Genomic DNA, 26,229 nt, shown 5'->3' with positions numbered 1-26,229 from the left:
TCCAGTGATTGTTCGTCCTGGTGGAAGTAGGCCCAAGGCTAAGGTGGTTGCTCCTTGAGGTTCAGGTGGGGCTACAGCTCTGGTGGACACTCCTCCCCTTGGTGATTGCTCCTCTAGCTATAGGTGGGACTGAGGTTCCAGTAGTTGCTGTAGCAGCAGGGTATCTTGAACCAAGAAATGACAGTGGATCCTGGCTGGGACACAGATGCTCTTTCCCGTAGGAACTTCTTGCCTTAGCTTCTGGAAGCTGACCGCAGTGGCTCCAGCCTGCCTCTGATGCTGCTGCCAGGCCAGTAGCTCGGGCCTCCCTTGAAGGACAGTTTCTTCTCACTTCCTTGTGAAATCGAATTATGGTGCAAGTCCCTATTGCTTTTGGATATAGTCAGTAATACAGTCAGATTTTGAGTAAATTAGTAGAGAATCACCTGCAAAGTTCAATTCTGGATTCATAGCTAATGTGAAATTCTTTCAGGCTTCGGAGCTACATCCCTTTTTGATACATTATCCAGTGTATTTTGTATGATTCATTGTGTCTGACTGCCTGCCACACAAAGGCTTGATTGCAGCCCCTAAGATTCCATTACATTTCTTCTGGGTAAATGAGTAAAGAGAAATTATATTTCTTCTACTTAAGCTACATAGTGACTACAGAGCCAGCCTTGGCCATATAGTAAGACCTTTTATCAAAAATCAAGTACAAATAGACACTTAAAATTTATTTGTTTGTTTGTTTTTTCGAGACATGATTTCTCTGTATTGCTTTGGAGCCTGTCCTGGAACTCACTCTGTAGACCAGGCTGGCCTTGAACTCACAGAGATTCTCCTGCTTCTGCCTCCCGAGTGCTGGGACTAAAAGCGTGCGCCACCAACGCCTGGCCTGACACTTAAAATTTAAAAGAAAAACTAGTGATTTTTCTTTTCTAAAGGGTTAGAACAGTAGAGTACATTGACTTCTGTAATTGTATATTTGCCATACAGGCAAAGGTCTAGTAGTTTTTAGAATATTATTTAGTAAAATGATAGACTTGGTGCTATTCCTAACTTAACTCTGCTTTTTTTTTCTTTTTATTTGATTTTTCAAGATGGGGTTTTTCTGTGTAATAGTCCTGGCTGTCCTGGAACTCACTTTGTAGTTCAGGGTGGCCTCAAATTCACTGAGACCCACATGCCTCTGCTTCTGGAGTGCTGGCATTAAAGGCGTGCGCCGCTGCCACCTGACCCTAACGTAACTCTTTACCTGACTTGTTCTACCATGCCTTAAAATGGGTTGCTAAAGAATTAGATTTTGAATTTGTTACAACAATTCAGAGCTGAGTGTGAACCCTGTTTTAATAACTTTAAAAATGGAAATAGCCGGGCATTGGTGGCGCATGCCTTTAATCCCAGCACTCGGGAGGCAGAGGCAGGTGAATCTCTGTGAGTTCGACGCCAGCCTGGTCTACAGAGCGACTTCCAGGACAGCCTCCAAAACAATACAGAGAAACCCTGTTTCAAAAAACCAAAACAAAAAAAAAAAAAAAGAAAGAAATTTAAAATTTAGTACATTTACAGTTTTAAGTACTACCTTTATTGTTTTTTATGTGTATGGGTGTTTTGTCTGTGCATCAGTATGTGCAGTCCAGAAGGCTGTCAGATCCTCTTGGACTAGAGTTACAGATGGTTGTGAGCCACCATGTGAATGTTGGGATTCAAACCCTGATCCTCTATAAAAAAAAAAGCCAGTGCTCTTAACTATTGAGCCATTTCTCTAGTCCCCAGTCTGTTATGTTTTAATGAACAATTTGATGAATTTACTTTCTTGGCCTTTGCTATTACTTGGGAATGGAATTGCTAGGTCACATGATAATTCTATTTTAGTTTTTTGAAGAGAGGCCAAAATGTTTCCCTCACTGGCTTTACTACCATTAATTTGAGAGGATTTTACTTTGTCATTAACTATGATTGATAATTCCATTTCTTGACTTTCAACTTCTTTTTTTTCTTTCCTTTTTTAACATGTATATGAGTGTGAGTGTGTGTGTGTGTGTGTGTGTGTGTGTGTAGGTGTACAAGTGGAGGTCAGAAGATCACTTGTGTCACTTGTATGAGTTGGTTCTTGCCTTGTACTATCCTAGTCCCAAAGATTAAACTCAGGTCATCAGGCTTGTTGGTATGTGCCTTTACTCTCCAAACCATTTTAACTAAGCTGACTTTTAAGTTTTGTATTTAATATAAATATTGCAGTAAATGTGTTAGAAAAAGAGAATCTGAAGAGGTTAAAATGAACAACTTTTGGGGCTGGAGAGATTGCCCAGTGATTAAGAGCACTAGATACACTTCTAGAGGGACTGGGTTTGATTCCCAACACCTACTTAGTGACTCCCAAACTGTCTGTAACTCCATTTCCAAGAGACTGGTGGCCCTCTTCCTGCCTTTGTGGGCAACAGACATGCATGTGGTGCACAGTAATACATGTGGGAAAACACCTAAGCACATAAATAAAGGTAAAAGGTAACCCATCTCCCCTTATTTTGTGGATGCTTAATTTGTTTCATTCTCTTAGGTATGTAGTGGACGGAGGCTTTGTGAAGCAGCTAAATCACAACCCCAGATTAGGGTTGGACATCCTGGAGGTGGTTCCTATTTCCAAGTAAGTCTCTTTACCAAGCTTTAAGTTCACAGGACAGTTAGCTGATTAGAGTGTTTCTACTTGGTTTGAATATTAGAAGTAAATTACTTGGCAAACCCACAGAACATTTTGGGGACTGTTTTGTTTTCTTCTGTAGAAGTGAAGCATTACAGCGAAGTGGCCGAGCTGGCAGGACTGCCTCAGGAAAATGCTTTCGGATTTATAGTAAAGACTTTTGGAACCAGTGCATGCCTGATCATGTGATCCCGGAGATTAAGAGAACTAGTTTGACATCTGTAGTTCTGACATTAAAGTGCCTTGCCATACATGATGTCATAAGGTATGTGGGCAACCTCGAAAGACATGTGGCTAGAGTGGAAGAAGCCTGCTTACTTCTCAGAAACCATTTTGTACTTTTTGACTCATTTGTCCTCAGGAATTGAGACTAACCTATTTGCAGGGTTGATTCTCTTGTTGGTTCCTTTTAAACTAAACAAAAAATGTTAATTTACCTAAAGTAATTCTGTATTTTAGCCATTTGAAAGTATACATTTCAAATAGTTGTTACTAGATTCATAATGTTATAGGACCATTACCACTGTCAAATTTCAGAACATGTTCATCAGCCTCAAAGAGCTATAAGTTTTTTTTAATTATGTGAACTTAGGACAAACTGCTACAATTTAAGATTGAGGAATCTAGAAGTAAACTGTTAAACTATTATTTGCCTTCAAGTTTTTTGAATTTTTTATTTCAAAGCTTGTATTGCTTTACTGGGTATCTTAGGGTTTCTGTGGCTATGAAGAGACACCATGGCCATGACAACTCTTTTTTTTTTTTTTTTTTTTTTTTTGGTTTTTACGAGACAGGGTTTCTCTGTATTGTTTTGGAGGCTATCGGTCCAGCCCGGCCTCGAACTCACAGAGATCCGCCTGCCTCTGCCTCCCGAGTGCTGGGATTAAAGGCGTGCACCATCAACGCCCGGCTCGACCATGACAACTCTTATAAAGGAAAACATTTAATTGTGGTGACCCACTTAGAGTTCAGAGATTCAGTCTGTTATCATCCTGGCAGGGAGCATGGTGACATAGTGCTGGAGAAGTAGCTGAGAGTCCTACATCTGGCAGACAACAGGAAATGGTTAACTGTGACTCTAGGAGAACTCAAAACCCAACCCCCACAGTGACATACTTCCTCCAACAAGGACACAACTACTCCAAAAAAAGCCATACCTCTTAATAGTACCACTTCCTATGAGCTTATGGGGGCCAATTACATTCAAGCAATCACACTTAGATTTGATCTTTTTCTCATATTTAAACCCTGGCTTAATGGAGGCTTATCATGCTGGTTGCCTTTAGTGATCACTGTTTTTTTGTTTTTTGTTTTGTTTTGCTTTTTTGAGATGGTCTCACTATGTAGCTAGGGCTGTCTGGAACTCACCATGTAGAACAAGCTGGTCTTGAACTCATAGAAATCTGCCTGCCTCTGCCTCCCAAGTGCTGAGATTAAAAGGCATGCCGCGCAATGCTTGGTTGACCACTATAATTCTGACTACAAAGTTTTATGGAGCCAGATATAATGTGCATATATTTTCCTGTGTTTGTTTGTTTGTTTGAGTCAGAGCCTCACAGTATAGTTCTGCCTGGCCTAAAACTCACTATATAGACTAGATGGGCCTTAGCAAACCTCTTGCTCTTGTCTCTTGATTATACACAAGTGCTACCAAGCCTGACTCGCCAATTTAGATGGTTTCAAATAAGACTACAGATTTTTTTTTTCTTGAGACAGGGTCTCATTATGTATCCCTGGCTGGCCTGGACATACTATAAAGACCAGGCTGGTCTTGAACTATTAGTGATCCACTGACTATGACTTCCAGCTACTGATCTTATAGGTGTGCACCACCATATCTGGCTCAAGACAAAAGATTTTCTAGTTAAGTATGCAGAATAAAACATAAAATTTAACTGTATTAGTAAATTATGCCATTGAGAAAGAAATAACAAGCCATTGAAAGAGCTTAGTGACCAAACAGAAAATTTTCAAGTAAATCCTGATTTAAAATCAGTGTCTTGATATATTCTCATTTAGGAAGAGGAGACTTTAAAAGCAACTGCCCAGTAAGCTTGGCATTAATTCCTAGCATATTCTCAATGGATTAAAAATAACCAAGAGTGAATACATACTAGAAAAAAAAGAGAAATGAATAGAGATTAATTCATTTTAAATAGCTTAGTACTGTTTACATTGTTACTATTCTTTTGCTTTTTTCTTTAAATTTTTATATTATGTATAAGTATGTTTTGCCTGCATACATGTCTGTGTGTGCATCACTTGCATACTTGGTGCCCATGGATGTCAGGAAGTGTTGTTAGATCCTATGGAACTAGAGTTACAGATTGTTGTGCCACCATCTGTGTTCTGGGAACTAAACCTAGGTCTTCTACAAGAGCAGCAAGGGCTCTTAATGCCTGATCCATCTCTCCAGATCCCATTGCTGTTTTTTGAGAAAGGGTCCCATGTCTTCCAGGCTGTTTAAACTTGCTATATTGCTGAGGCTGGCCTTGAATGCATTATCTTTTTGCCTCAGCCTCTCAAGTGGTAGGATTACCGGCATGTGCTGTCAAGAGTACGCATCTGTAATCCTAGCATTAGAAGAGCTGAGGTAGAAAGACTGCTGGGAGGACAAAGTCAATGTAGGGATACACAACAAAATCCTGACTTGAATAAGATCAAAAAGGAAAGAAATGAAAGAAAAAGAAGAAACCAGGTATAAGCCTGGTGTGGTAGCACTTTATACTCTGAGCCATTTTTCTTGTAATTAAAATATGGAGTCAGGAGACTAGGGATGGTTGCACATGCCTTTAATTTCACCTCTTTGGAGGCAGAAGCAGGTAGGTCTCTTTGAAATCAAGGCCAGCCCTAAGTTACTATAGATAACTTGAAATTTTCAGCTACTTTTAGCTGCTTTTTCTCTTTATTTAGATTGTGCATGTGTACATGCACATAGGTGTACATGTGGAGGTCAGAAGACAACTTGCAGGAGTCCATTATCTTCCACCATGGAATCTTGGCCATAGACCTCAAATTGTCAGGCTTGATGGCAAGCACCCTTACTTGCTGATCCATCATTGACACTCTCCTCTGTTTTGTAACAACTTGATAAACACAGTCATGGCCTGCAGAAGAGAAGAAACAGTAATTGGCTACAAAGTATGAGTCAGGATTAAGATAGAGAGAAAAGAATAAAAAGAAGTATGTTTTGAATGAGAGAAATGTAATTCCAGAAAAAGCAAAATTTCCTCTTTTTGAATGTGGACCATGGTGCTAGGATGTTTTCAGCAAGAAGAGGACTTGAAGCATGGTAATGCACACCTCTAATCCCAGCATTTAGGAGGCAGAGGCAGGTGCATCTCTGATTTTGAAGCTAGCCTGGTATGCATTTGAGTTCCAGGACAACCAAGACTCTGTAGAAAGAGACCTTGTCCACAAAAACAACAAGAAAATGAAGTGGAGAAATGAAACTTTTAAGGACATAAATCAAGTGTGTATAAAGTCTTTTCTATTAATAATTCTGACTTTTCCCTATCTCATTTAAATATACAGGTTTCCATATTTGGATCCACCTAATGAGAGACTTATTTTGGAAGCACTTAAACAGCTTTATCAGTGTGATGCTATTGACAGGTAAAAAGTATAATCTAAACATATTGTTAATCTTTTGTTTGTTTGTAGCTATGTAGCCCAGATTGGCGTGAAACTCACCATACAGTCTATACTGGCCTTGAATTTATAATCCTCCTTGTCTCAGCTTCTCAAATACTGGAATAACAGGTGTGAGCTTTTGTGCCTGGCGTTTCGATTCGTTATTTTAAAAAAGGTTCTAAGTCTTACTTCAGAAGTAGGAAGGAATTTATTTCAATGTTAATGAATTGATTTACATGCAATTAAAATCTGCCTTTAGTCTTTGTTTACCTCAGTTCTCAAACACTGAACTATAAAGATGTTTTCCTGTAGCTAGACATGGAAGTACATGCCTGTAATCTGTGATCCCAGTACCTGGGAGTCTTGAGGCAGTAGTATGGCAGTTGAAGCCACCCTTGAGAGTCTCTGTTTAAAACAACACAAAGCATCCAAACAACCAAAAAGCTGCGTAAACAAGGAGGAGAAATGTAACATTTTTTAAAAAGCCAAACCAAAGCACTTTTTCTTAATTGGTTTCAGTTAACAAGTAATTTTGAATACCATTTCAATACCAAGCATTATTCTAGCTACATAAAAAGTGCTAAGACTTGGGCTAGGTGGTGGCGGCACATGTCTTTTATCCCAGTACTTGGGAAGCAGAGGCAGTTGGATCTCTGAGTCCGAGGTCAGCCTGGTCTACAGAGCTAGTTCCAGGACAGCTTAGGGCTGTCACACAGAGAAAAACCCTGTTTCAAAAAGAACAAAAAAGAAAGAAAAAAAAATGCCGAGACTCTTTGTTGTCATGATTGTTTGTTGGGGGAAGGTTTGATAATTGTTTTTCCTTCATTTCTTCAAGGATAACTCTGTGCTCTGATGAATGTTTGTAACTTTTGAATTACAGTATCCTATCTCATTGAGTAGTTTTTTGGGGCCATGTGTTGGGGTGGTGCATGCCTTGAATTCCAGCATCTGGGAGTCAGACAGGAAGATCTATGAGTTTGAGGCCTCTATGAGTTCAAGGCCAGCCTAATCTATACAGCGAGTTCCAGTACAGCTAGAGCTGTTACACAGAGAAACCCTGTTTTGAAAAACCAAAGTCAAACAAACAAATAATTCTGGGACACACAGGATGGAAGAGGAGAACTATTTTCCTCCAAGTTGTCTTCTGACCCCTGTGCTATTTCATGTGTGTGCACATACACTAATTAAATAAATGAAAATGCAACAAGAAAAGGGAAAGAAAAGTACAACTTCTGACAATAGAGGGTTTATTTGGTTTAGGGTTTTTTTGTTTGTTTGTTTTGTTTTGTTTTTTGAGACAGGGTTTCTCTGTGTAACCATGGCTGTCCTGGAACTCATAGATCTGCCTGCCACTCCCGAGTGCTAGGATCAAGGGTATGGGTCACCACCAACCAATTTTCATTGTTCTTACCAATGACACAGTGTTTTATTCTTTAAATTTGATTTTCTAGAGATGAGTTTAAGTAATTAAATTATGTCTTATTTATTCTGAATGATGAACATTATATTTGTATGGTCCCAAAGTCCTAAGAACTTTCTTTTTCTGTTAAGGAGTGGTCATGTGACAAGATTGGGTTTATCCATGGTGGAGTTTCCTCTCCCCCCACATCTGACATGTGCAGTGATCAAGGCTGCTTCTCTTGATTGTGAAGATTTACTGCTTCCAATAGCAGCAATGTTATCTGTGGAAAATGTCTTTATCAGACCGGGTAAACACTTTATTTTTAAAGATTTTCGTTGTATTATATTATTTTACCGTGTGTGTGTGTGTGTGTGTGTGTGTGTGTGTGTGTGTGTGTGTGTGTGTACATTTGTGTGTGCTTAAGGATACAGACGCACAGTGCGTGTGTGGAAGTCAGAACAACTTGGAGGAGTTGGTTCTATTATTCTACCATGTGGATTCTGGGAACTAAACTGAGATTGTCATGCTTATTGGTAAGCCCCCTTTATCTGCTGAGCCATCTAGTGGACTCCCATAAGCAATTTTTATATTTTGTAAAGAATTTGATTGCTAAGTGTGGTGAAGCATGGGTGTAATGTCAGTTGTCTTATGATAGAGCGGTGGTAAGATCCTGATTCAAGGGCAGCCTGGGCAGCAGATGTGACCCTGTCTCAAAGAAAACAAGACACTGTTTTCCTATGCCCTCATAGACTGTTTTCTTTAGAAAAGTTTTATGATTACAAAAAAATGGGTAAGTTTAGAAGGTTCCCATTCTCTTAGCCACACAGTTTTTCCAGTTTATGAGCATCTTTTATTGGTGATATGTTTGCTGCTGTGCATGCATCAATACTGATAGGTTACTAACTGAAAGGATCACTCATTTGATTGCATATTCTATAACTTTTTACTCATATCCAGTATCTACAACTACAGAATCCTATAGAATAGTTTTATTTGCTTAAACATCCCCTGCTCTCCATTTATTCATCACTACATCCTTTCCTTCATGTTGTCCCTTGGTGTTCAGGTAGATGGAGAATGTACATGCTCACACACATACACATAATATAAACCAACCCATTTGGCAATTGATCTTTTTACTGTCTTTATTATTTTGCCATTTTCAGAATCTTGTATTTGTGATCATATAGTATGTAACATTTTCAAATGGATCTCTGTCATTTAAGATTTAAGATTCATCCATTGTGCCAGGCGGTGGTGGTGCACACCTTTAGTTCCAGCACTCGGGAGGCAGAAGCAGGCAGATCTCTGTGAGTTCGAGGCAGGGCTGGACCGACAGCCTCCAAAACAATACAGAGAAACCCTGTCTTGTAAAACCAAAACAAAACAAAAAGATTCCTCCATTGTAGCATGAATTCTCTTTGATTTTAATAATAAAACTCTTAAGTCATCTATCTGGCGGTGAAAGCTTAAGGATCAGAGAAGCAGAGTGGCCAGCCATTAGAATTCTTACCTCTACCAGTGCTCAGATCAAAGGGGCCATCCTATCTACAGACTGCCTCCTCGGACTGCTTCAGAGTGACTCTGCTGAGACTGCCTAAGCTTCTGTCTCCTTCTGCATTATATTCCTCTCTCTGTCCAGCCTTATCACTCCTGTCTCCACCTCTCTAGTGTTGGGATTAAAGGCGTGCTGGGATTACCTTTGTGTGAGCTCTATTTCTCTCTTAGACAAATTCATTCACATGTAGCCCAGGGTGGCCTTGAACTCACAGAAATCTGTCAGCATCTATCTTCAGTGTGGTAGGATTAAAGGTGTGTGCCACCTCTCTGCCTGGCCTCTATGGCTAACTAGTGTGGCTTGCTCTGCACTCTGATCTTCAGGCAAGATTTATTTATTATAGCATAAATAAACTATCACCACACTTCATGGTTTTGTTTTTTGTTTGTTTTATGGGGGTATGATAGCTCATTTCTTTTTATCACTAAATGGTATTCCATTCTATTATATGGAATTTATCCAGTTATTAAAGGGAATGGTTACTTTTTCATGTTTTGGCTATTAAAGTTGCAACCAGGCAGTAGTGGCTCACTCTAATAGCAGCACTTGGAGACAGAGGCAGTCCAAGTGCATCTCTGACTTCCCAGACAGCCAGGGCTACATAGAGAAACCCTATCTGGAAAAACAAAACAAACTTAACAAAAAAGTTACCATAGTATCACTATCCAGTTTTGCTTGTTTTGGATCTTGGGGACATGGTCTCTATGTAGCCCTGACTGTCCTGGAATTACCTATGTAGACCAGGCTTGACTTGAACTCACAGATTTCTGCCTGCTTTTACCTGCTCACTGCTGGGATTAAAGGTGTGTGCTACCTCGAGCCGGGCGGTGGTGCACGCCTTTAATCCCAGCACTCGGGAGACAGAGGCAGGTGGATCTCTGTGAGTTCGAGGCCAGGCTGGACCGATAGCCTCCAAAACAATACAGAGAAACCCTGTCTCGTAAAAACCAAAAAAAAAAAAAAACAAACAAAACAAAACAAAACAAAAAAAAACAGGTGTGTGCTACCTCATCTACCCCAATGTATAGTGTATTTTCTCCCTCCCTCCCTCCCTCCCTCCCTCCCTCCCTCCCTCCCTCCTTTTTTTTTTTTAAGACAGTGTGTCTGTCTGTAGCAGTCCCGGCTGTCCTGGAACTCACTCTGTAGACCAGGCTGGCCTCAAATTGGGAGAGATCCTCCTGCCTCTGCCTACTAAGTGTTGGATTAAAAAGCATGAGCCACCACTGCCCAGCTGTTAAGTACTTTCTTCAAGTGTTTGATTTATCCTTTCATTGTTTTGGCATTGCCTTTGGCAGACAGAAGATTTTGATTTTAATGAAGGTCTAATATAACTTTTCTTTTGTGGATCTTCCTTTTGGTACTATGTCAATGAGGTCATTGCCATTACCACGGCCATTTATATTTTTCTCTTAATGTTGTCATATCATAGTTGGGTATATATTTGTTTCAACATCATTTGTTCAAATATTGTAGTTTCCCTATTGAACTGCTTTTGTTTGTTTGTTTAGATCAGTTGACTATACTTGTATAAGCACTCTTTTTTTGTTTTGGTTTTTTGAGGCAGGGTTTCTTTGTAACTTTGAAGGCTGTCCTGGAACTCACTCTGTAGACCAGGCTGGTCTTGAACTCACAGAGATCTGCCTGCCTCCACCTCCCAAGTGCTGGGATTACAGGCATATGCCACAACCTCCCTTGTATGAGCATTCTTAAGTAGTTAGATGAGGTAATTAATCCTTGACTTTGTCCTTCCCCTTCCTCATTGCCCTGGCTGTTCTCAGTCTTTTCCTCTCCACATGAACTGCAGAGTCAGTTGAAATCCACAAAATGATTGTTGTGTGATCTGGTAAATCAAGTTAGGAAGAACTGCTATCTAACAGTGGGAAGATTCTAACTATGTACTTTATGTCTGACTGTTTACTTTGGTCTTCAGTAATTCACAGAGCCTTTTGGGGATTTACCATATAGCTGTGAGACAGGAAACAGAATAGGTGGTTATATTTTGTTATCCTTTAACTTAGTTGTTTGGCGTAGGGAATATATAACATTCCTAGCTAAAAGTTAATTTCCCTTCAAGGATAAAGCTAGATAATAAGGTGAACCTTTGTTCTTTTGTGGTAAATTAGTAATATATTAACTTGTTTTTTGGAATGAAAAGAACAGGTAGTTCAGCCCTTTATCCTTAGAGTATTTCTTTCTTTTTTATGGTTTACATATATTCTTATATATTTCCTTTTTTTTTGTTTCTTGGTGTGCCAGTATGAGACAGTTTAACATGTGCTGACTTTGTTTTTATCTAAAAAAATCACTTTTTCCCATAAGTATCTTCAGAGTAGTCACTAGACCTTGTCAACAGCTAATACTATAACAAGAGATTGTGCACCTCACTGGCCTTTCCTTTTGTAGGTTATGAGTGTTGGGTCCAGACTGGTTTGTCATTGCTGTGATTATAAAGGTGGTAAATTTTTCTGTAAAAGTACTTTGTTATTGAATTAGTTTTCTGCCTACCCCAAATAGACCTCAATTTTAACTGCCAAAATGTTGATTCTTGGACCTGCAAGATGGTACATTAAGCAGGTACTTGCTGTCAAGTCTCATGTCATGAGGCTTTTGTTTTTAATTCATTTTTATGTGTATTGGTGTTTTGTCTGCATGTATATCTGTGTACCATTTGCTTGGTTGGTGCCTACTGAGGCCAGAGTGGGGTTTGGATCCTCTGGTACTGGAGTTCCAGACAATTGTGAGCTGCCATGTGCCTTCTGAGAAGAACAGCTAATTCTCGTAATTGCTGAACCACCTCTCCAGTACTGATGTCCTGAGTTCCTCAGAATTCACAACATGATGCAAGGAGAGAATTAACTCCCATAAGTTGTATTCTGACTACCACATATTTGAGCATGCACAAATACAAAATAAATTTTGTAAATGTACTAAATTTTTTCATAAAACTTTAAGTCTTATAATATACCCAATTGCAACATTTCTCCCAGTAAAATAGTACGTGCGATAAATAATGTTGATTGGCTTTCCTTAGGAATTATCAAGGTTAAAGAGACCCCCAAAATTACTGGGGAGTATGAAGTGGATGTCAGGAGTTGAGTGTTCTGACTGTCCAATACCTAAGTATCTGACTATGGCCTTAGCTTTCTCAGACTCCCATGTTTTTCATTTATAAAACCAGAAAGTCAGGTATAGTGGTGCATGCCTGTAGTTCCAGCATTTTATAAGTAACACAGGAGGACCTCTTACCTTGTCTTAGAAAACCAAAGGGAGAAAACACAACACCAAAACAAAACAATTGGGTTCAATACTAACCTAACTTCAATAGTTAAGGTTAGAAGAAGAATTAGATTGGATGACAAGATCAAGTGATCTTGAAGGCCTTCATTGATATTTTAAGGCAAATTTTGAATATATTGAAATATATATTAGTATAATTCAGTGAATTTTATGAACTGGACATACCATATAACATGCACCCCTATCAAAATAGAGAATGTTCAGGGGTGATGTCATGACTGAGTTATGTCATGAGCACTTGTCACCAAGATTGACAACCTGAGTTCATTTCTGAGATCCACAGGGTAGAGGAGAACTTCTACACATTTTCTTCTGACCTCCATTTGCAGAGTGCAAATGCACAAGTGCATGGCCCACTCCCCAACATGTAAAAATGTAAGAACAATTTTTTCTGGGTTTTTCTGTGTAAACCCAGCTGTCCTGGAACTCTGTAGACCAGGCTGGTCTTGAACTCACAGAGCTCTGCCTGCCTCTGCCTTCTGAACTGAGAATAAAGGCAGGCAAATCTATCACCTGGTTGGAATTTTTTTTAATGTTAGTTTTGCCGTTTTTGAAATTACAAATAGAAATATACAACATAAACTTTTAGGTGTATATTTGGCTTTTGGTGAACATATTCCATGTGAAATTCATCTGTATTATTTTATGTATCTGTATTTTGATCTTTTATTGAGTAGTTTCCACTGTATGAACATACAATTAGTTATGTATTATCCTGTCCATGAACATGTATATTATTCTTGTTTAGTGTTGTTTATGAGTGAAATATTTCAAATACAATCTCCTGAGTAAATTCTTGTGCAAGCCTTTTATGTATTTTTGTTTTGCTTAGCTTTAAAAAAATACCTGGGAAAGAAATTGTTGTGTTATTGAACAAGTTTATGATTAAGAAACAAGCTGGAGCCAGGCAGTGGTGGCGCACACCTATAATTCCAGCACCCGGAAAGCAGAGGCAGGCAGATGGATCTCTGTTTGAGGCCAGCCTGGTCTACAGAGTGAGGATAGGCTCCAAAGCAATACAGAAAAACCCTGTCTCGAAAAACAAACAAAACCAAAAAAACAAAACAAAAAAATCAAGAGATTAGAAACTTGCTATGAGCCGGGCGTTGGTGGCTTTAATCCCAGCACTCGGGAGGCAGAGGTAGGCGGATCTCTGTGAATTCGAGGCCAGCCTGGTCTACAAAGTGAGTTCCAGGGCAGCCTCCAAAGCCACAGAGAAACCCTGTCTCGAAAAACCAAAAAAAAAAAAAAAAAAAAAAAAAAAGAAAGAAACTTGCTATGTAGACCAGGCCACTGTCCTGACCTTCACAGAGATTCACCTGTCTTTTCCTCCCAAGTTTTGGAATTATAGGTATGTGCCACAACACCTGGCCTGTTTACTTTTCCTTTTACTCTGTGTCTGTATGTTTGTATATATGCAGGAATGTTTGGGTTTGGAGGCCAGAGGACAGCTTTAGGTGCCATTCTTCAAGCATTATACATGTTTTTTTTTTTTTTTAAAGATAAGAGTTCTCCCTCTGGTGGTGCATTCCTTTAATCCCAGCATTGGGTGGGGCACAGGCAGGCATATCTCTGAGTTCTAGGACAGCCTGGTCTACTTAGTGAGTTCTAGGATAGCCAGGGCCCCCAAAAAAGATTTCTCACAATCTGCAACTTGCCAAGTAAGCTAGGCTAACTGGCCAGTTAATCTCAAAGGTCCACCTGTCTCTGCCTACCCAGTGCTGCCATTACAAGTAGAGGCTATCGCATTTGGATTTTTAAATCTTTAAATTTTGTTTTTTCATTATATGTGTCCTGGGGATCAAACTTAGGTCCTCATGCTTGACCAGCACTTTACCATTGATCTTCCCAGCACTTTTTTTTTTAAACAGAGTCAGTGTAGCTTTAGTTGGTTTAACACTTTCTATATTGACAAGACTAACTTGGAACTTGCAGAATAAAGCTGCTATCTCTGTAAGAGGTTGAACCAGTGTGTAAATGACTATAGTAGGTGAATTGAAGGTTTGTATGGTAGCCTACAATAAAACAGAAAAATTAGGCCATACTGTAAGCTTCTCTATGTGGCTTCATAACCCAAGGGACCCAGGCAGAATAAAGATTAATCTAATCAAGTGCTGGGTGGGGAATTTGCCTAGAGAGCATGTCGGGCTTGAAATGGATTCAGGAGAAAAAGGATCAAAGTAAGTAAAAGATAATTCTCAAAAGCATGTTGAGCAAAAGCATCTAAATTCATCAAGTACATACTGTGTGATTCTATTCATATAAGGGTTAGAAACAAGGCTGATGAGATGGGCCGGTGGGTAATGGTGCTTACTACTAAGATAGACAACTTGAGTTTCACTGCTGGAACCATATGATGGAAGGAGAAAACTGATTATGGCAAGTTGTCTTCTAACCTCCATATTTGATGCTGTGGGATGCTCTCACACACACACACACACACACACACACACACACACACACACACACACACACACACACACAATGTAAAGACATGTTTTTAAAGGTTAGAAACAGGCAAGACCCATCTGTGGAGTTAGAAGTCAGGCTATGGTTACCCTTCTGAGGGAAATGGATGGTAGTATTAAGTGATTAGACTTCTCTGATGCTCATAATTGTTGATCTGCTTGAATACATTGTTATACTATGTTTATTAACTACCTCTTGGAGTGTACATTTATAGCTTAAGTAGTTTTCTGTATATTTGTTATACATTATTTATAAAATTAGGGAATACTTGTAATAGAGAAGCTTAATGTATATGGAGGTTCTGTTTACCTATTATTTTGAATTCATTATATAATGTCTAGTTAGATTGTGTATGTTCTTTATATGTTTAGGCAATGCTTGATCACTTTTTGTATGTGTATGATGTACACGTTTGGCATTGCATTGCATGTGGAGGTCCAAAGACAAAACTGTATAGTCAGTTCTCTCCTACCTTTATGTGGGTTCTGGGGGTTGAACTCATTAGGCTTGTGAGGCTACCACTTCTACTTTTTGAGCAATCCTGCTGACTTTTGATCACTGTTTTGATACCTGGAACCCACATGGTGGAAGGAGGTAAGTGGAAAATAGTTGACAGAGATAAACTTACTACAGATGTTCCTTGATTCATGATGGGGTACATCCTGATTAAATCCATCCAGAATTAAAAGCATCCTAAGTCAAACATACATTAAAAACAGTAATCTACTGTACAAAGCTGCATGGTGCATTATGGAGTATCTGTTATTTGTCTTATTTATCCTCATAGTCACATGTCTGACTGGGAGCAGAGGCCTCATATAGTACTAGCGTTGGGAAGGGCTTATTGTGCTGAAATTTGGGAAAAGAGTAAAATAGAAAATTGGAGGTACGGCTTCCACTGAATGTGAAGCATATTGTTTTTGCATCATTATAAAGTTGATTATTCTAAGTTGGGAACCATCTGTAATAGTAGTTAGCCTTGAAGATTGTTTATGTGACAAAATGTGGACATGGAACTTTTACCTTACATCCATTTTAACTATGGGCTACTTGTAGACAATGAATTTTTCAGAAAAGTAAATTCCAGATACTATTTTAAAGACAATTTAATTGAGGGAAATAATGTTGGCTATTGTAAATCTCCAGCATGTGTTTAAAAGAAAAATAGCTATGTGTTGTGGTACAGCTCTGTTATCCCAGCACTAGGTAGGCAGGGGCAAGAAGAGAATTTCAAGGCTGTGGGGCTACATTCCAGATTCCAGGTCATTCTGAGCTGTGTGGGGAGATACTGTGTATTGCAAACAATGGAAGTGGGGGCAGGATATGGGATGAGTACAGACACTTATGGGAGAAACAGGCAAAGCTAATTTATTCTACCCAAAGAGTGAGGCAGATTTTGTTGAACATAGTGAAAAGGAAAGCAGAGTGAATGTGGGCACTTGATTTAACATGGAACTAAACTGTGTCTTGATTTGCCTTTTAGTTGATCCAGAGTACCAGAAGGAAGCAGAACAGAGACATCGAGAATTGGCAGCAAAAGCTGGAGGATTTAATGACTTTGCAACTTTAGCTGTCATTTTTGAACAATGCAAGTCAAGGTATGTGAGCCGATCCTTCATACTGGAAAATGTTAGCCTGATCTGCAGCTCCATTGCATACTTACTGTATATGACCTTAGACATTAAGGTTCAATGGGATGAAACTGGCCTCAAGGTATTTTTCACATCAGTGAGATTTCCAGGATGCCGTCATGTCATTTAATTGGCATTTATTGTATATTGATTCTCCTCTTTCCTAGATTCTTCCTAAAAGTGATTTTTACAGAATTTTGGTTTTAGTACTTAAATATTAGATTAAATAATGAGTAGATATTTGTTAATTCATATGTGTGAAAAGAAGCCTATTTACAAATTATTTTTTAAAATTTAGTCAGAAGACCTGACATTAATTTTTTTGTCAATTTTTTTCTTTAAGAAGATTTATTTTAGGTATATGAGTGTTTTGCCTGCTTGTATGCATGTGTATGTACCACAGGCATGCCTGGTGCCCATGAAAACTAAAGTAGTAGTAGGATCCCCTGGAACTGGAGTTACTAATGGTTGTGAGCCACCATGTGGATGCTGGGAACCAAACTCAGATTAAGTGAGGGACAACAAGTACACTTAACTGATGAACCATCTTCCCAGCCCCTGATACTTTTTTTGTCAAATTTTCCAAAATGCTCTTTTTAGTGTTTCCTTTTGAGGTTTGTTGTGGTGGTGGTTTGGTTGGTTGTTTTTTTGAGATGGTCTCCTGTAGTCTAGGCTGGCAGCAGACTTGCTGTGTAGGAGATTTAGGAGATTACCTTGAACGCCTGAACTTTCTGCCTTTACCTCGCAAGTGCTGAAGATATAACCACCCCACCCTGCGCTACCACACATGACTGGTTTCCATTTTTTGTAAAGGAAATGAAGACTCTTTTGTCTTTCGTTTATGGAAGGTATTTTCAAGACACCAGTATTTTTGTGTTGTAGTGGAGCTCCAGCTTCATGGTGTCAAAAGCATTGGATCCACTGGCGGTGCTTGTTTTCTGCATTTCGTGTGGAAGCTCAACTTCGGGAACTGATCAGGAAACTTAAACAGGTGATTGCTGTAGTTTTTATTGTTTTGTTTTCTTGACTAGCATTTTAAACGTGTCTATGTCATACTGAGTTTTCAGTGAAGTACATTTACATTTGTGCCACCTTCCCTCTGCATACTGCTTTGTACAGCCATCTCTCTCTGACCTAGTGAATCCTAGTAGCTGTAAAGACATATATCTGAAGAAATGAAAATAGTTTTAAATAGTTGTACTGAAGAATAATTGACACATATTAAGCTTCACATGTTAGGCTGGTGAGATGACTCAGCCAGTAGGAATATAAGCCACCAAATCTAATGTCCCAAGTCTGATCTCAGGAACTCTCCTGTTGGAAGGAAAAATCAACTCCCAAAAGTTGTCCTCTGACTCCACACATATTTATGCTTTGTCATGAAGATATCCACCTATCCACTCACCAAGTCAATGTAAAAAATTCTAAAACACTTAACAAAAATTGTCCAGTTTGCTGAGTTTTGACATCTGCATGCACCTGTTAAATCATTACTACAATCAAGACAATAGATCTGGGCGGGTTTAGTGGTACATACCTTTAATTCCAGCACCTTCGAGGCAGAAGCAGGTGGATGAATCTCTGTCAGTTGATGACAACCTAGTCTATGTTTCCAGGCTAGCCAGGGCTCAATAGAACCTGTCTAAAAAAAAGACAAGAAAGAAGAAAGGCTAATAGTACTGAACAGACTGTACAGTGTTCAAGATTATACTCTCTTGCAGAAGAGTTTCCAATACCCACATCAGGTGATTCATAACTGCCTGTAACACCTGCTCCCAGGAATCCTATGCCTCTCACCTCCCTCCTGTACTTATCTGCACGTACTCACATAGACATACATTTACATTTTTTTTTCGAGACAGGGTTTCTCTGTATTGTTTTGGAGCCTGTCCTGGAACTCGCTCAGTAGACCAGGCTTGGTCTCGAACTCACAGAGATTCACCTGCCTCTGCCTAAAGGCGTGTGCCACCACCGCCCAGCTTACATTTACATATTTTAAGATAAATATTTTTAAAATAATATACATACCTGCCAAAGTTTCATGCTATTTTCTGTGTGTCTGACTACGTAGCACTGGCTGGCTAGGAACTCCATATATACCAGAGATCTGCTACCTCTGCCTCCCAAGTGCTGGGATTAAAGGTAATCCCCTTCTAGTATTCTATCCAAAACCAGGATTTAGAGAATTGTTTTGTTTTGTTTCGTTTTATACCACCATTCTTAGTCTTGTGAGATACTAAGCAATCTTATCTTTCTGGGAGTTATCTATTTGGGCAGACACTTAATTACTTTTTGCAGATCTCTGATGCTGTTTTTTAAAATCTGTCTTGAACTTACCCTTTCCTGCAATTTCCAGCCACTTTGGTCTTTTCAGACTCTTGGCTCTGTTTCCTTATGAGTTCTCTGGGTTCTATTTGGATTTCTTTCTTTTTTTAATAATTATTTATATTTTATGCACATTGGTGTTTTGCCTGCGTATATGTCTGTATGAGAGTGTCAGCTCCCCTGGAACAGGAGTTACAGACAGTTGTGAGCTGCCATGTGGATACTGGTAACTGAACCCAGGTCCTCTGGAAGAGCAGCCAATGCTCTTAAACACTGAGCTCTACACCTTAAATTTTTTTCTCTTTCTTTTTTTCTTTTCTTTTCTTTTCTTTTTTTTGGTTTTTCGAAGACAGGGTTTCTTTGTAGGTTTGGAGACTGTCCTGGAACTCTCTTTGAAGAACAGGTTGGCATTGAACTCACAGATATCTGCCTGCCTCTGCCTCCTGAGTGCTGGAATTAAAGGTGTGCACCACCACCACCTGCCAGGATTTTTTTTCTTTCTCAAGACTAGGATGAAGCTTTTATTGGTATTAATTTCCTATCTCTTGGGTCATCATCCTTTTTTTGTTGCCTGATACATGGTATTCTGTCAATCTTTTTTTTTTTTTTTTTTTTGGTTTTTATGAGACAGGGTTTCTCTGTATTGTTTTGGAGGCAGTTGGTCCAGCCTGGCCTCGAACTCACAGAGATCCGCCTGCCTCTGCCTCCCGAGTGCTGGGATTAAAGGTGTGCGCCACCACCGCCCAGCTTGTCAATCATTATTTTATATATTCTCATGTCTTTGGACTATTTCGGGTGCAAGGCTAAATCTAATCCTTCTTCAATGTATTACCCAGAAGTCTTTAGGAATGTGAACTTTGAAAAAAGATTAGATCAAATTGTCCTGTGAGCTTTATCACTGAATGCATATTCTTTCTACAGCAAAGTGATTTCCCAAGAGAGACTTTTGAAGGCCCTAAACATGAAGTACTACGAAGATGTCTTTGTGCAGGCTACTTCAAAAATGTTGCTCGAAGGTGCGCATTATGCTTGAGAGAGTTCATAAACAATACTGTATCTAACTGCAGTGCTAAAATATTTAAAGATTGAAGGTTTGAAATCTTTTCATAATTATCATTATGAACTACAGGGAACTACTGTGATTTAAATTGGGGTACAGGCAGGATAGGAAGAGAAGAACATGTTGGGCAGCTGTATCAGCACCTAAAGCAAATGACAAGAGTTTTTTTGGTAGTTTCATGGCCCCAGGTAGAATGTAAAAGCCAAAAAAGACAGAATGGCATCCCTGGGAAAGCTTAGATATGGACTATCAGGGCTGATTAAGATGGGGAGAAGTAAGGCTATCTTCGTAAAGAAAATAGTAACATTGGCAATGGGAAATTATATAACAGAAAAAGAATCACATAAGTAAATACTAAGGATAATGGTGAAAGAAATTAGAAATAGTCAAAGTTGGCTTGGCAGGCATGGTGGTTTATGCCTGGTCTCCTGGCACTATTATCTGAGAGAGCCTGGGAACAGTGATGCCACTATGAAAGTCAAAAGAGGATGAGCAAGTGTCCCAGCATAAAGGTAATGAAAAATAAAGATGGTTCTGATCCTAAATTGAGTCCTTTTGCTTTAAAGGATTTTACTAGGACATTGGTGGTATATACATCAGTAGGGTCTCAGGATTTGATGTTAGTAATGCATCAGTGTTAATTTTCTGATTTGGTGGTTATATCATAACTAGGAAGGAGAATGGTAAGCATTTGGTAAGAATGGGTGAGGTATTGGGTACTATCAATGCTTTCAGTAAAAAAAATTGTCCTTTATGTTGTAATTTTTTATAAATTTATTTTAGAATGAGATTCAGGAATCTAAGGAAGGATACCCCACATTGACCTCTGACCTCCATATTTACATGCATGGGCATATGCACACACATATAAAATAACTGAAGAAATGTGAGAATGACTAACATGCTGAAGTTACTTTAACATAAAAATATAATTGTAGGGCTAGTAAAATGGCTCAGTGGGTAAAGGTGCTTGCCCTGAAAACCTGGTGAACTCGATTTGAACCCTGGAGCTGAATTAAAGGTAGAAGAATTGACTCCAAAGTTGTCCTCTGGCTTCCACATATAGCAAAGCATGCATGCACCCCTGCTTATACACATTAATACATATTTTTAAAGGTATAAAGTATAAACTCACCAGTTAAATCTCTTCTGTAATCACAGCTTCCTTTCTTTAGCCTTTCAGTGATAAAAGATGTTCTTACTGTATAGATATTCATTAGGAGAATATATAATTTTAAGACAGGCAAGTTATATGGCATCTTTAAACCAGCTCTTGTGGTAGTATTGTTTGTTAAAGTGATTCCTCTTCCCCAGGTAAATTGCTCATTTTAGTAGTAAAACATAGTATATCCCTTATTTTAATTTTGGTCTTCATCCTTTGTTTTTTCCATGTATAGATCTGTTGGCAGAACGTTTTGCACAATGGATGGGCGTGGAAGTCCAGTTCATATTCATCCTTCCTCAGCAGTAAGTACTTTTTTGTTTTTTTGTTTTTTTTTTTTTTTTTTTTTTGAGACAGGATCTGTGTAGCTCAGGCTGGACTCAAGCCCTTTTTTGCCTGTACCTTCCGAGAAGTGAGATTACAAGATTACACCAACTTGCCTTGCAACAAATACCTTTATGGGTTTTCAGGGTTTTTTTTCTCCCCCCATTTCTTTTTTTGTTAGTTTTTTTGTTCTTGTTTTGGTTTGGCTTTTTAGAGACAAGGTTTTGATCAGGCTAGCCTCAGACTCACAGAGATCCACCTGCCTCTGCCTCCTAAGTCCTGGAATTAAAGGCGTGAGCTACCAACGCCCTAGAGCTTTTGCATGGTTTGGGTTTTGTGCGGGGTCTCTCTCTGTAGTCCTGACTTTCCTTATTTCCTTGCGGTAATGAGTAGGGCTGATCATTAATAATTATCCTTAAATGAAATTTTTATGTTCATTTAAACCTTATATTTATTTATAGCTTCATGAACAGGAAACTAAACTTGAATGGATTATTTTTCATGAAGTATTAGTTACCACCAAAGTCTATGCAAGAATTGTATGTCCAATCCGTTATGAATGGGTAAGAGACTTACTACCCAAGTTGCATGAACTTAATGCACATGATTTGAGCAGTGTCGCTAGACGTGAAATGAGAGAAGATGCAAGAAGAAAATGGACAAATAAGGAAAATGTGAAACAGCTAAAGGGTGAGTGAATCATTTATTCTACTATTTTTCTGAAAAGGCGTTTGCATTGTAGACCAGAGGAGCCTTGAAGTTGTGATAATCCTTTTGTCTCAGTATCCTGACTGCTGGGATCATAGGTGTTGTCTTAACTATGACATCATCTTTTCTCAGTGTTTTTGTTTGTTTTGTTTTATAGACACCGTTTTTCTGTGTAGCCCTGGCTCTCCAGGAACTTGCTATGTAGATCAGGCCGGCCTTTAACTCAGAGTTCTGCTTGCCTCTGCCTCATGAGTACTAGGATTGATTAAAGGTGTGCACTACCACTGCCTGGCTCCCTTTTTTATATTTTGTTTTTGTTTTTCCCAGTTTTACTTACTGTTTTTATTTTATCAAATTTTGTGACTTATTACCTTAGAACTTCCATTTTTCCAACAGGTTTTCTGTACAATTAGGACTATAGATGGAAGATAAAAACAATTGTGGTGATGAACTACAATATAAAACACAATTAGCTCACATATATTAAACAACTTTTTGAGGCAGAATGATGATTTAACATCTCTGGGAAATAAATGGTACAAAATGTTGCTCAAGAAGTCACAGAAGGGTTTCTTATTGAGATAGAGCTTCACCATGTAACTCTGGCTGGCTAGACAATTGCTATGTAGACCTAGCTGGGCTTGATTGAATTCACAGAGATCTACCTTTTGCTGACTCTCAAGTGCTGGTATCATCAAGTGCATGCATCACTATGCCTGGCTCATTAAAAGGTTTTTAAATATGGTACTCACTAGATGTTTTATTGCAGTGTTATAATATTGTCCAGTATGCTTGAATTAGGGTTAGTTTTTCTGACTGGTTAACCATAATAAATCTTTTTGTTATTGTTGTTAATTACGTGTGTGTGTGTTGTATATAAGTTTGGGCAGAGGACAACTTGTGGGAGTTAGCTTTCTCCTGTCACATGGGTCCTGGTGATAATTCAAGTTGTCAGGGTTGGCAGTAAGCACCTTTACCTGTTGCCTCATGTACTTTTTGTGGTTGTAGTGGTGCTCCTAGAGTCTTGTTCATGTGACGTATACATTGTTCCACTGAACTTAGCATTCCCACCTGTGTGCTCTTTCAGCCCGACTTTTGAATAGGCAGCATTTAATTCCCTTGTTGATCTTTTTTCTTTAAAAATATATTTGTATATGTATGATGTGTGTGTGCATGTGGGGGTCAGAGGATAACCTCAGTTTTTGGTGCTTACTTGAGACAGGGTCTTTGTTTGCTACTGTGTACTCTAGGCTAGGTGGCTGTGGTACTCCTAGGTATTTTCCTGTCTCTACCTCTGATTTTGCTATACAAGTGCATGCTACTGAACTGTGTTTCTAGCCCTTATTTCTTAATGTTGAAAATCAGGTATATCTTTGCACTGTTTTCAGATGGAATATCAAAAGAAGTTCTAAAGAAAATGCAAAGAAGAAATGATGACAAATCTATCTCAGATGCACGGGCTCGTTTCCTTGAGAGAAAGCAGCAGAGAATCCAGGACCACAGTGACACGCTGAAGGAAACGGGCTAAGCAGTGAACCATCCACTTCAGGAAGTAGGAAAGCAGCCAGGAAATGTGCTTCTGTTTTGCCAGTTATTTCAGACAGTACTGTCAAGTGGAAGTGGTCAGCAGCTGTTCCTAGCCTGTGAGCTAAAAGCAAATCAGAATTTATAAATCACATCTTATCAATACCAACAAATGACATTTTTGAAATAAAAGATTGGGTTGCAAAGTCATAGGCAATGGTACATGAAACCAATGAAAGATGATACAATATTTTCCTCACTTCTGTTTTGCTGGCCTTAACAGGTATCAAACGCTATCACTGAGATATTTTCAAAGAACACTGAATTGTATTTAATCAGCGTGTATTCCATTTGCATTGAACATTAAAGATTATTTTCCTTAAATCTCTTCAAGGCCTTCTTATTACTATTAGAATAGTGTTGTATCAGGTATGTGACCATTTCCTTCAGAAGGCTAAACTTAAGAAGTTTTTACTCAGCAATACTTAGATGTCTAACCATTTAATTGCTCCAGAGCTTTATAGATATTTAAAGATTCAATTAGTAAATAAAATTGCCTATGGCAGGATTCTTTCTTAAATTAATCCTAATCCTTAAATTGATTTTTCTGGGATTATACAAATTCCTTTTTTATATAAAAATATATTGTTTAAAACAGTAGCTATAGCCATTAACCAAAGGACAGTGTATATACACAGACACACACACACACTCACAGTTCTTTTTAACTTCCTACATACTTTTGTCAACCAATGTATGTAGGTGTGACAGTGCTTTCAAGCAGCCCCTCGACCAGGCCTATTCTCTTGACTACAGCTGCTTGGGTAGGACCATTTAAACACATATTATTCTAATCCTGAGATGGGATTTTCAAAGCTGCCAACACTTCACTAGTATTTCAAATCAGAACCTTAAGGCTAACATCATACTCAGGCCACATTCAGCACTTGCCTCCTCTTCTTGTTTACTGCCTTGTATTGTAGTTATGTGTGTATGTCTGTCTTCCTCATTAGATTATACGCTCCTTGTGGGCAGGGTCTCTGTCTTTCACCTTTGTATCTTTCATGGCACCTAGCATCGTGCTTTGCACATAGTAGTCACTCAGTGTTTGTTAAATAAAGCTATTAGTGTCACTAAAACCCAATAGACAGTATGTGGATTTATTTATTTGTTTTTTATTTATTTCTGTACAGCTCTAGTTGGCCTGGCATTGCTACATAGACCAGGCTGGTTCTGAACTCAGAGTTATCCTCTAGCTTCTGCTTCTCAAGAGATATGTACATGCACGCACGCACACCACTATACCTGGTTGGGTTTTGTATCTTGTGTGTAAAAATTAAGTTGAATTTATTAGGTAATTCTATCCTTTGGTGTCTAAAAAGTTTTAAGTTCAGTGGTTAGGTACTTGAAGCCTTTTTGAAAAATTGGTGAAAGCCCAAATCTTGCTTTTCTTTGAAGGTAAGTAGTGATAATTTCTTTGAATGTTTGTAGCATTGTTAATTTGTGCTTTCAAATTGTTTAGTCCTTTCAGTTTTCCTTTTCAGATATATAAGTGCATTTCCTTAGATAATATGGATATGAATGGATTCTTGGAATGGAAGCTCTTTATAATTTTTTTTAGATTTATTTTTATCTTATGTGTATGAGTGTCAAATTGTCTGTATGTATGTCTGTGTAACACGTATGCCTGGTACCTCTGGAGGCCAGAAGAGAGCATTGGATCCCTTGGAACTGGAGTTACAGATGGTTGTGCACCACCATGTAGGTGCTGGTAATCAAACCATGGTCCTCTGGAAGAGCAGCCTGTAAATATTAACCACCAAATTCTGTATCATAGTCCATATTCAAATTTCATTAGTTGTTCCAAATAATCTCAATCAATCAATCAACACCCCCCTCCTCTCAAGCAGAATGAAAGTAGACTATAGAGGAATTCTAGGAGAGAGGAATTCTAAAGGGGCAATATGCCTAATCTTTTTTTGCTGTTATTTCGAGATAGGGTTTTTCTGTGTAGTAGTGGTGTCTTGGAACATGCTTTGTAGACTAGCCTGGCCTTGGACTCAGAGATCTGTCTGCCTCTGTCTCCCAAGTGCTGGGATTAAAGACATGCATCACACTTTCCAGCTATTAGTAATCTTTTAGATTTTTTTTTCCAGTTTGAGATTCAACCAGGGATCATGTGTTATAGTTAGTCTGTTCCTCATATTTCAGTCTGGGAAAAAAATTGTAGTCTTCAACTTTACAGAATTATTTTAAAAAACAAGAAAACCAAGTTATTTTATATGGTGACATTGGTTTTGATTTCTCTCCTCTTTCTTCAGACTGCGTATGTGCATGCACAGCAGTCCACAGCCAGGGGTTGACATCAGGTGTTAACTTCTGTCACTTTCACCTTACTGTTTTGAGGCAAAGTCTCTCACAGAACTTAGAGGTCTTATTAATTGGCTATAATG

General features: G+C 38.7%; 1 protein-coding gene across 2 annotated transcripts in view; it reads left to right on the top strand.

The window, feature by feature from the left end:
- Dhx40 (DEAH-box helicase 40) overlaps positions 1-24,920 on the top strand; it is a 44,404-nt gene extending 19,484 nt beyond the window's left edge. For both annotated transcript variants that reach the window (XM_040749418.1, XM_040749419.1), the window contains exons 9-18: positions 2,543-2,629; positions 2,766-2,948; positions 6,218-6,298; positions 7,868-8,025; positions 16,526-16,640; positions 17,556-17,664; positions 19,920-20,014; positions 21,456-21,525; positions 22,006-22,234; positions 23,641-24,920. In XM_040749418.1, coding sequence (XP_040605352.1) covers positions 2,543-2,629; positions 2,766-2,948; positions 6,218-6,298; positions 7,868-8,025; positions 16,526-16,640; positions 17,556-17,664; positions 19,920-20,014; positions 21,456-21,525; positions 22,006-22,234; positions 23,641-23,780 — 1,267 coding nt within the window. In that variant the 3' untranslated portion in view covers positions 23,781-24,920. The remainder of the gene's footprint in view (positions 1-2,542; positions 2,630-2,765; positions 2,949-6,217; positions 6,299-7,867; positions 8,026-16,525; positions 16,641-17,555; positions 17,665-19,919; positions 20,015-21,455; positions 21,526-22,005; positions 22,235-23,640) is intronic.
- Positions 24,921-26,229: the final 1,309 nt, after the last annotated feature.

The sequence above is a fragment of the Mesocricetus auratus genome, unplaced genomic scaffold, assembly GCF_017639785.1.
Source record: "Mesocricetus auratus isolate SY011 unplaced genomic scaffold, BCM_Maur_2.0 Super-Scaffold_100007, whole genome shotgun sequence".
NCBI lineage: Eukaryota > Metazoa > Chordata > Mammalia > Rodentia > Cricetidae > Mesocricetus > Mesocricetus auratus.
The sequence above is the reverse complement of the archived record's forward strand: the minus strand, read 5'-3'. Positions and strand labels throughout refer to the sequence as shown.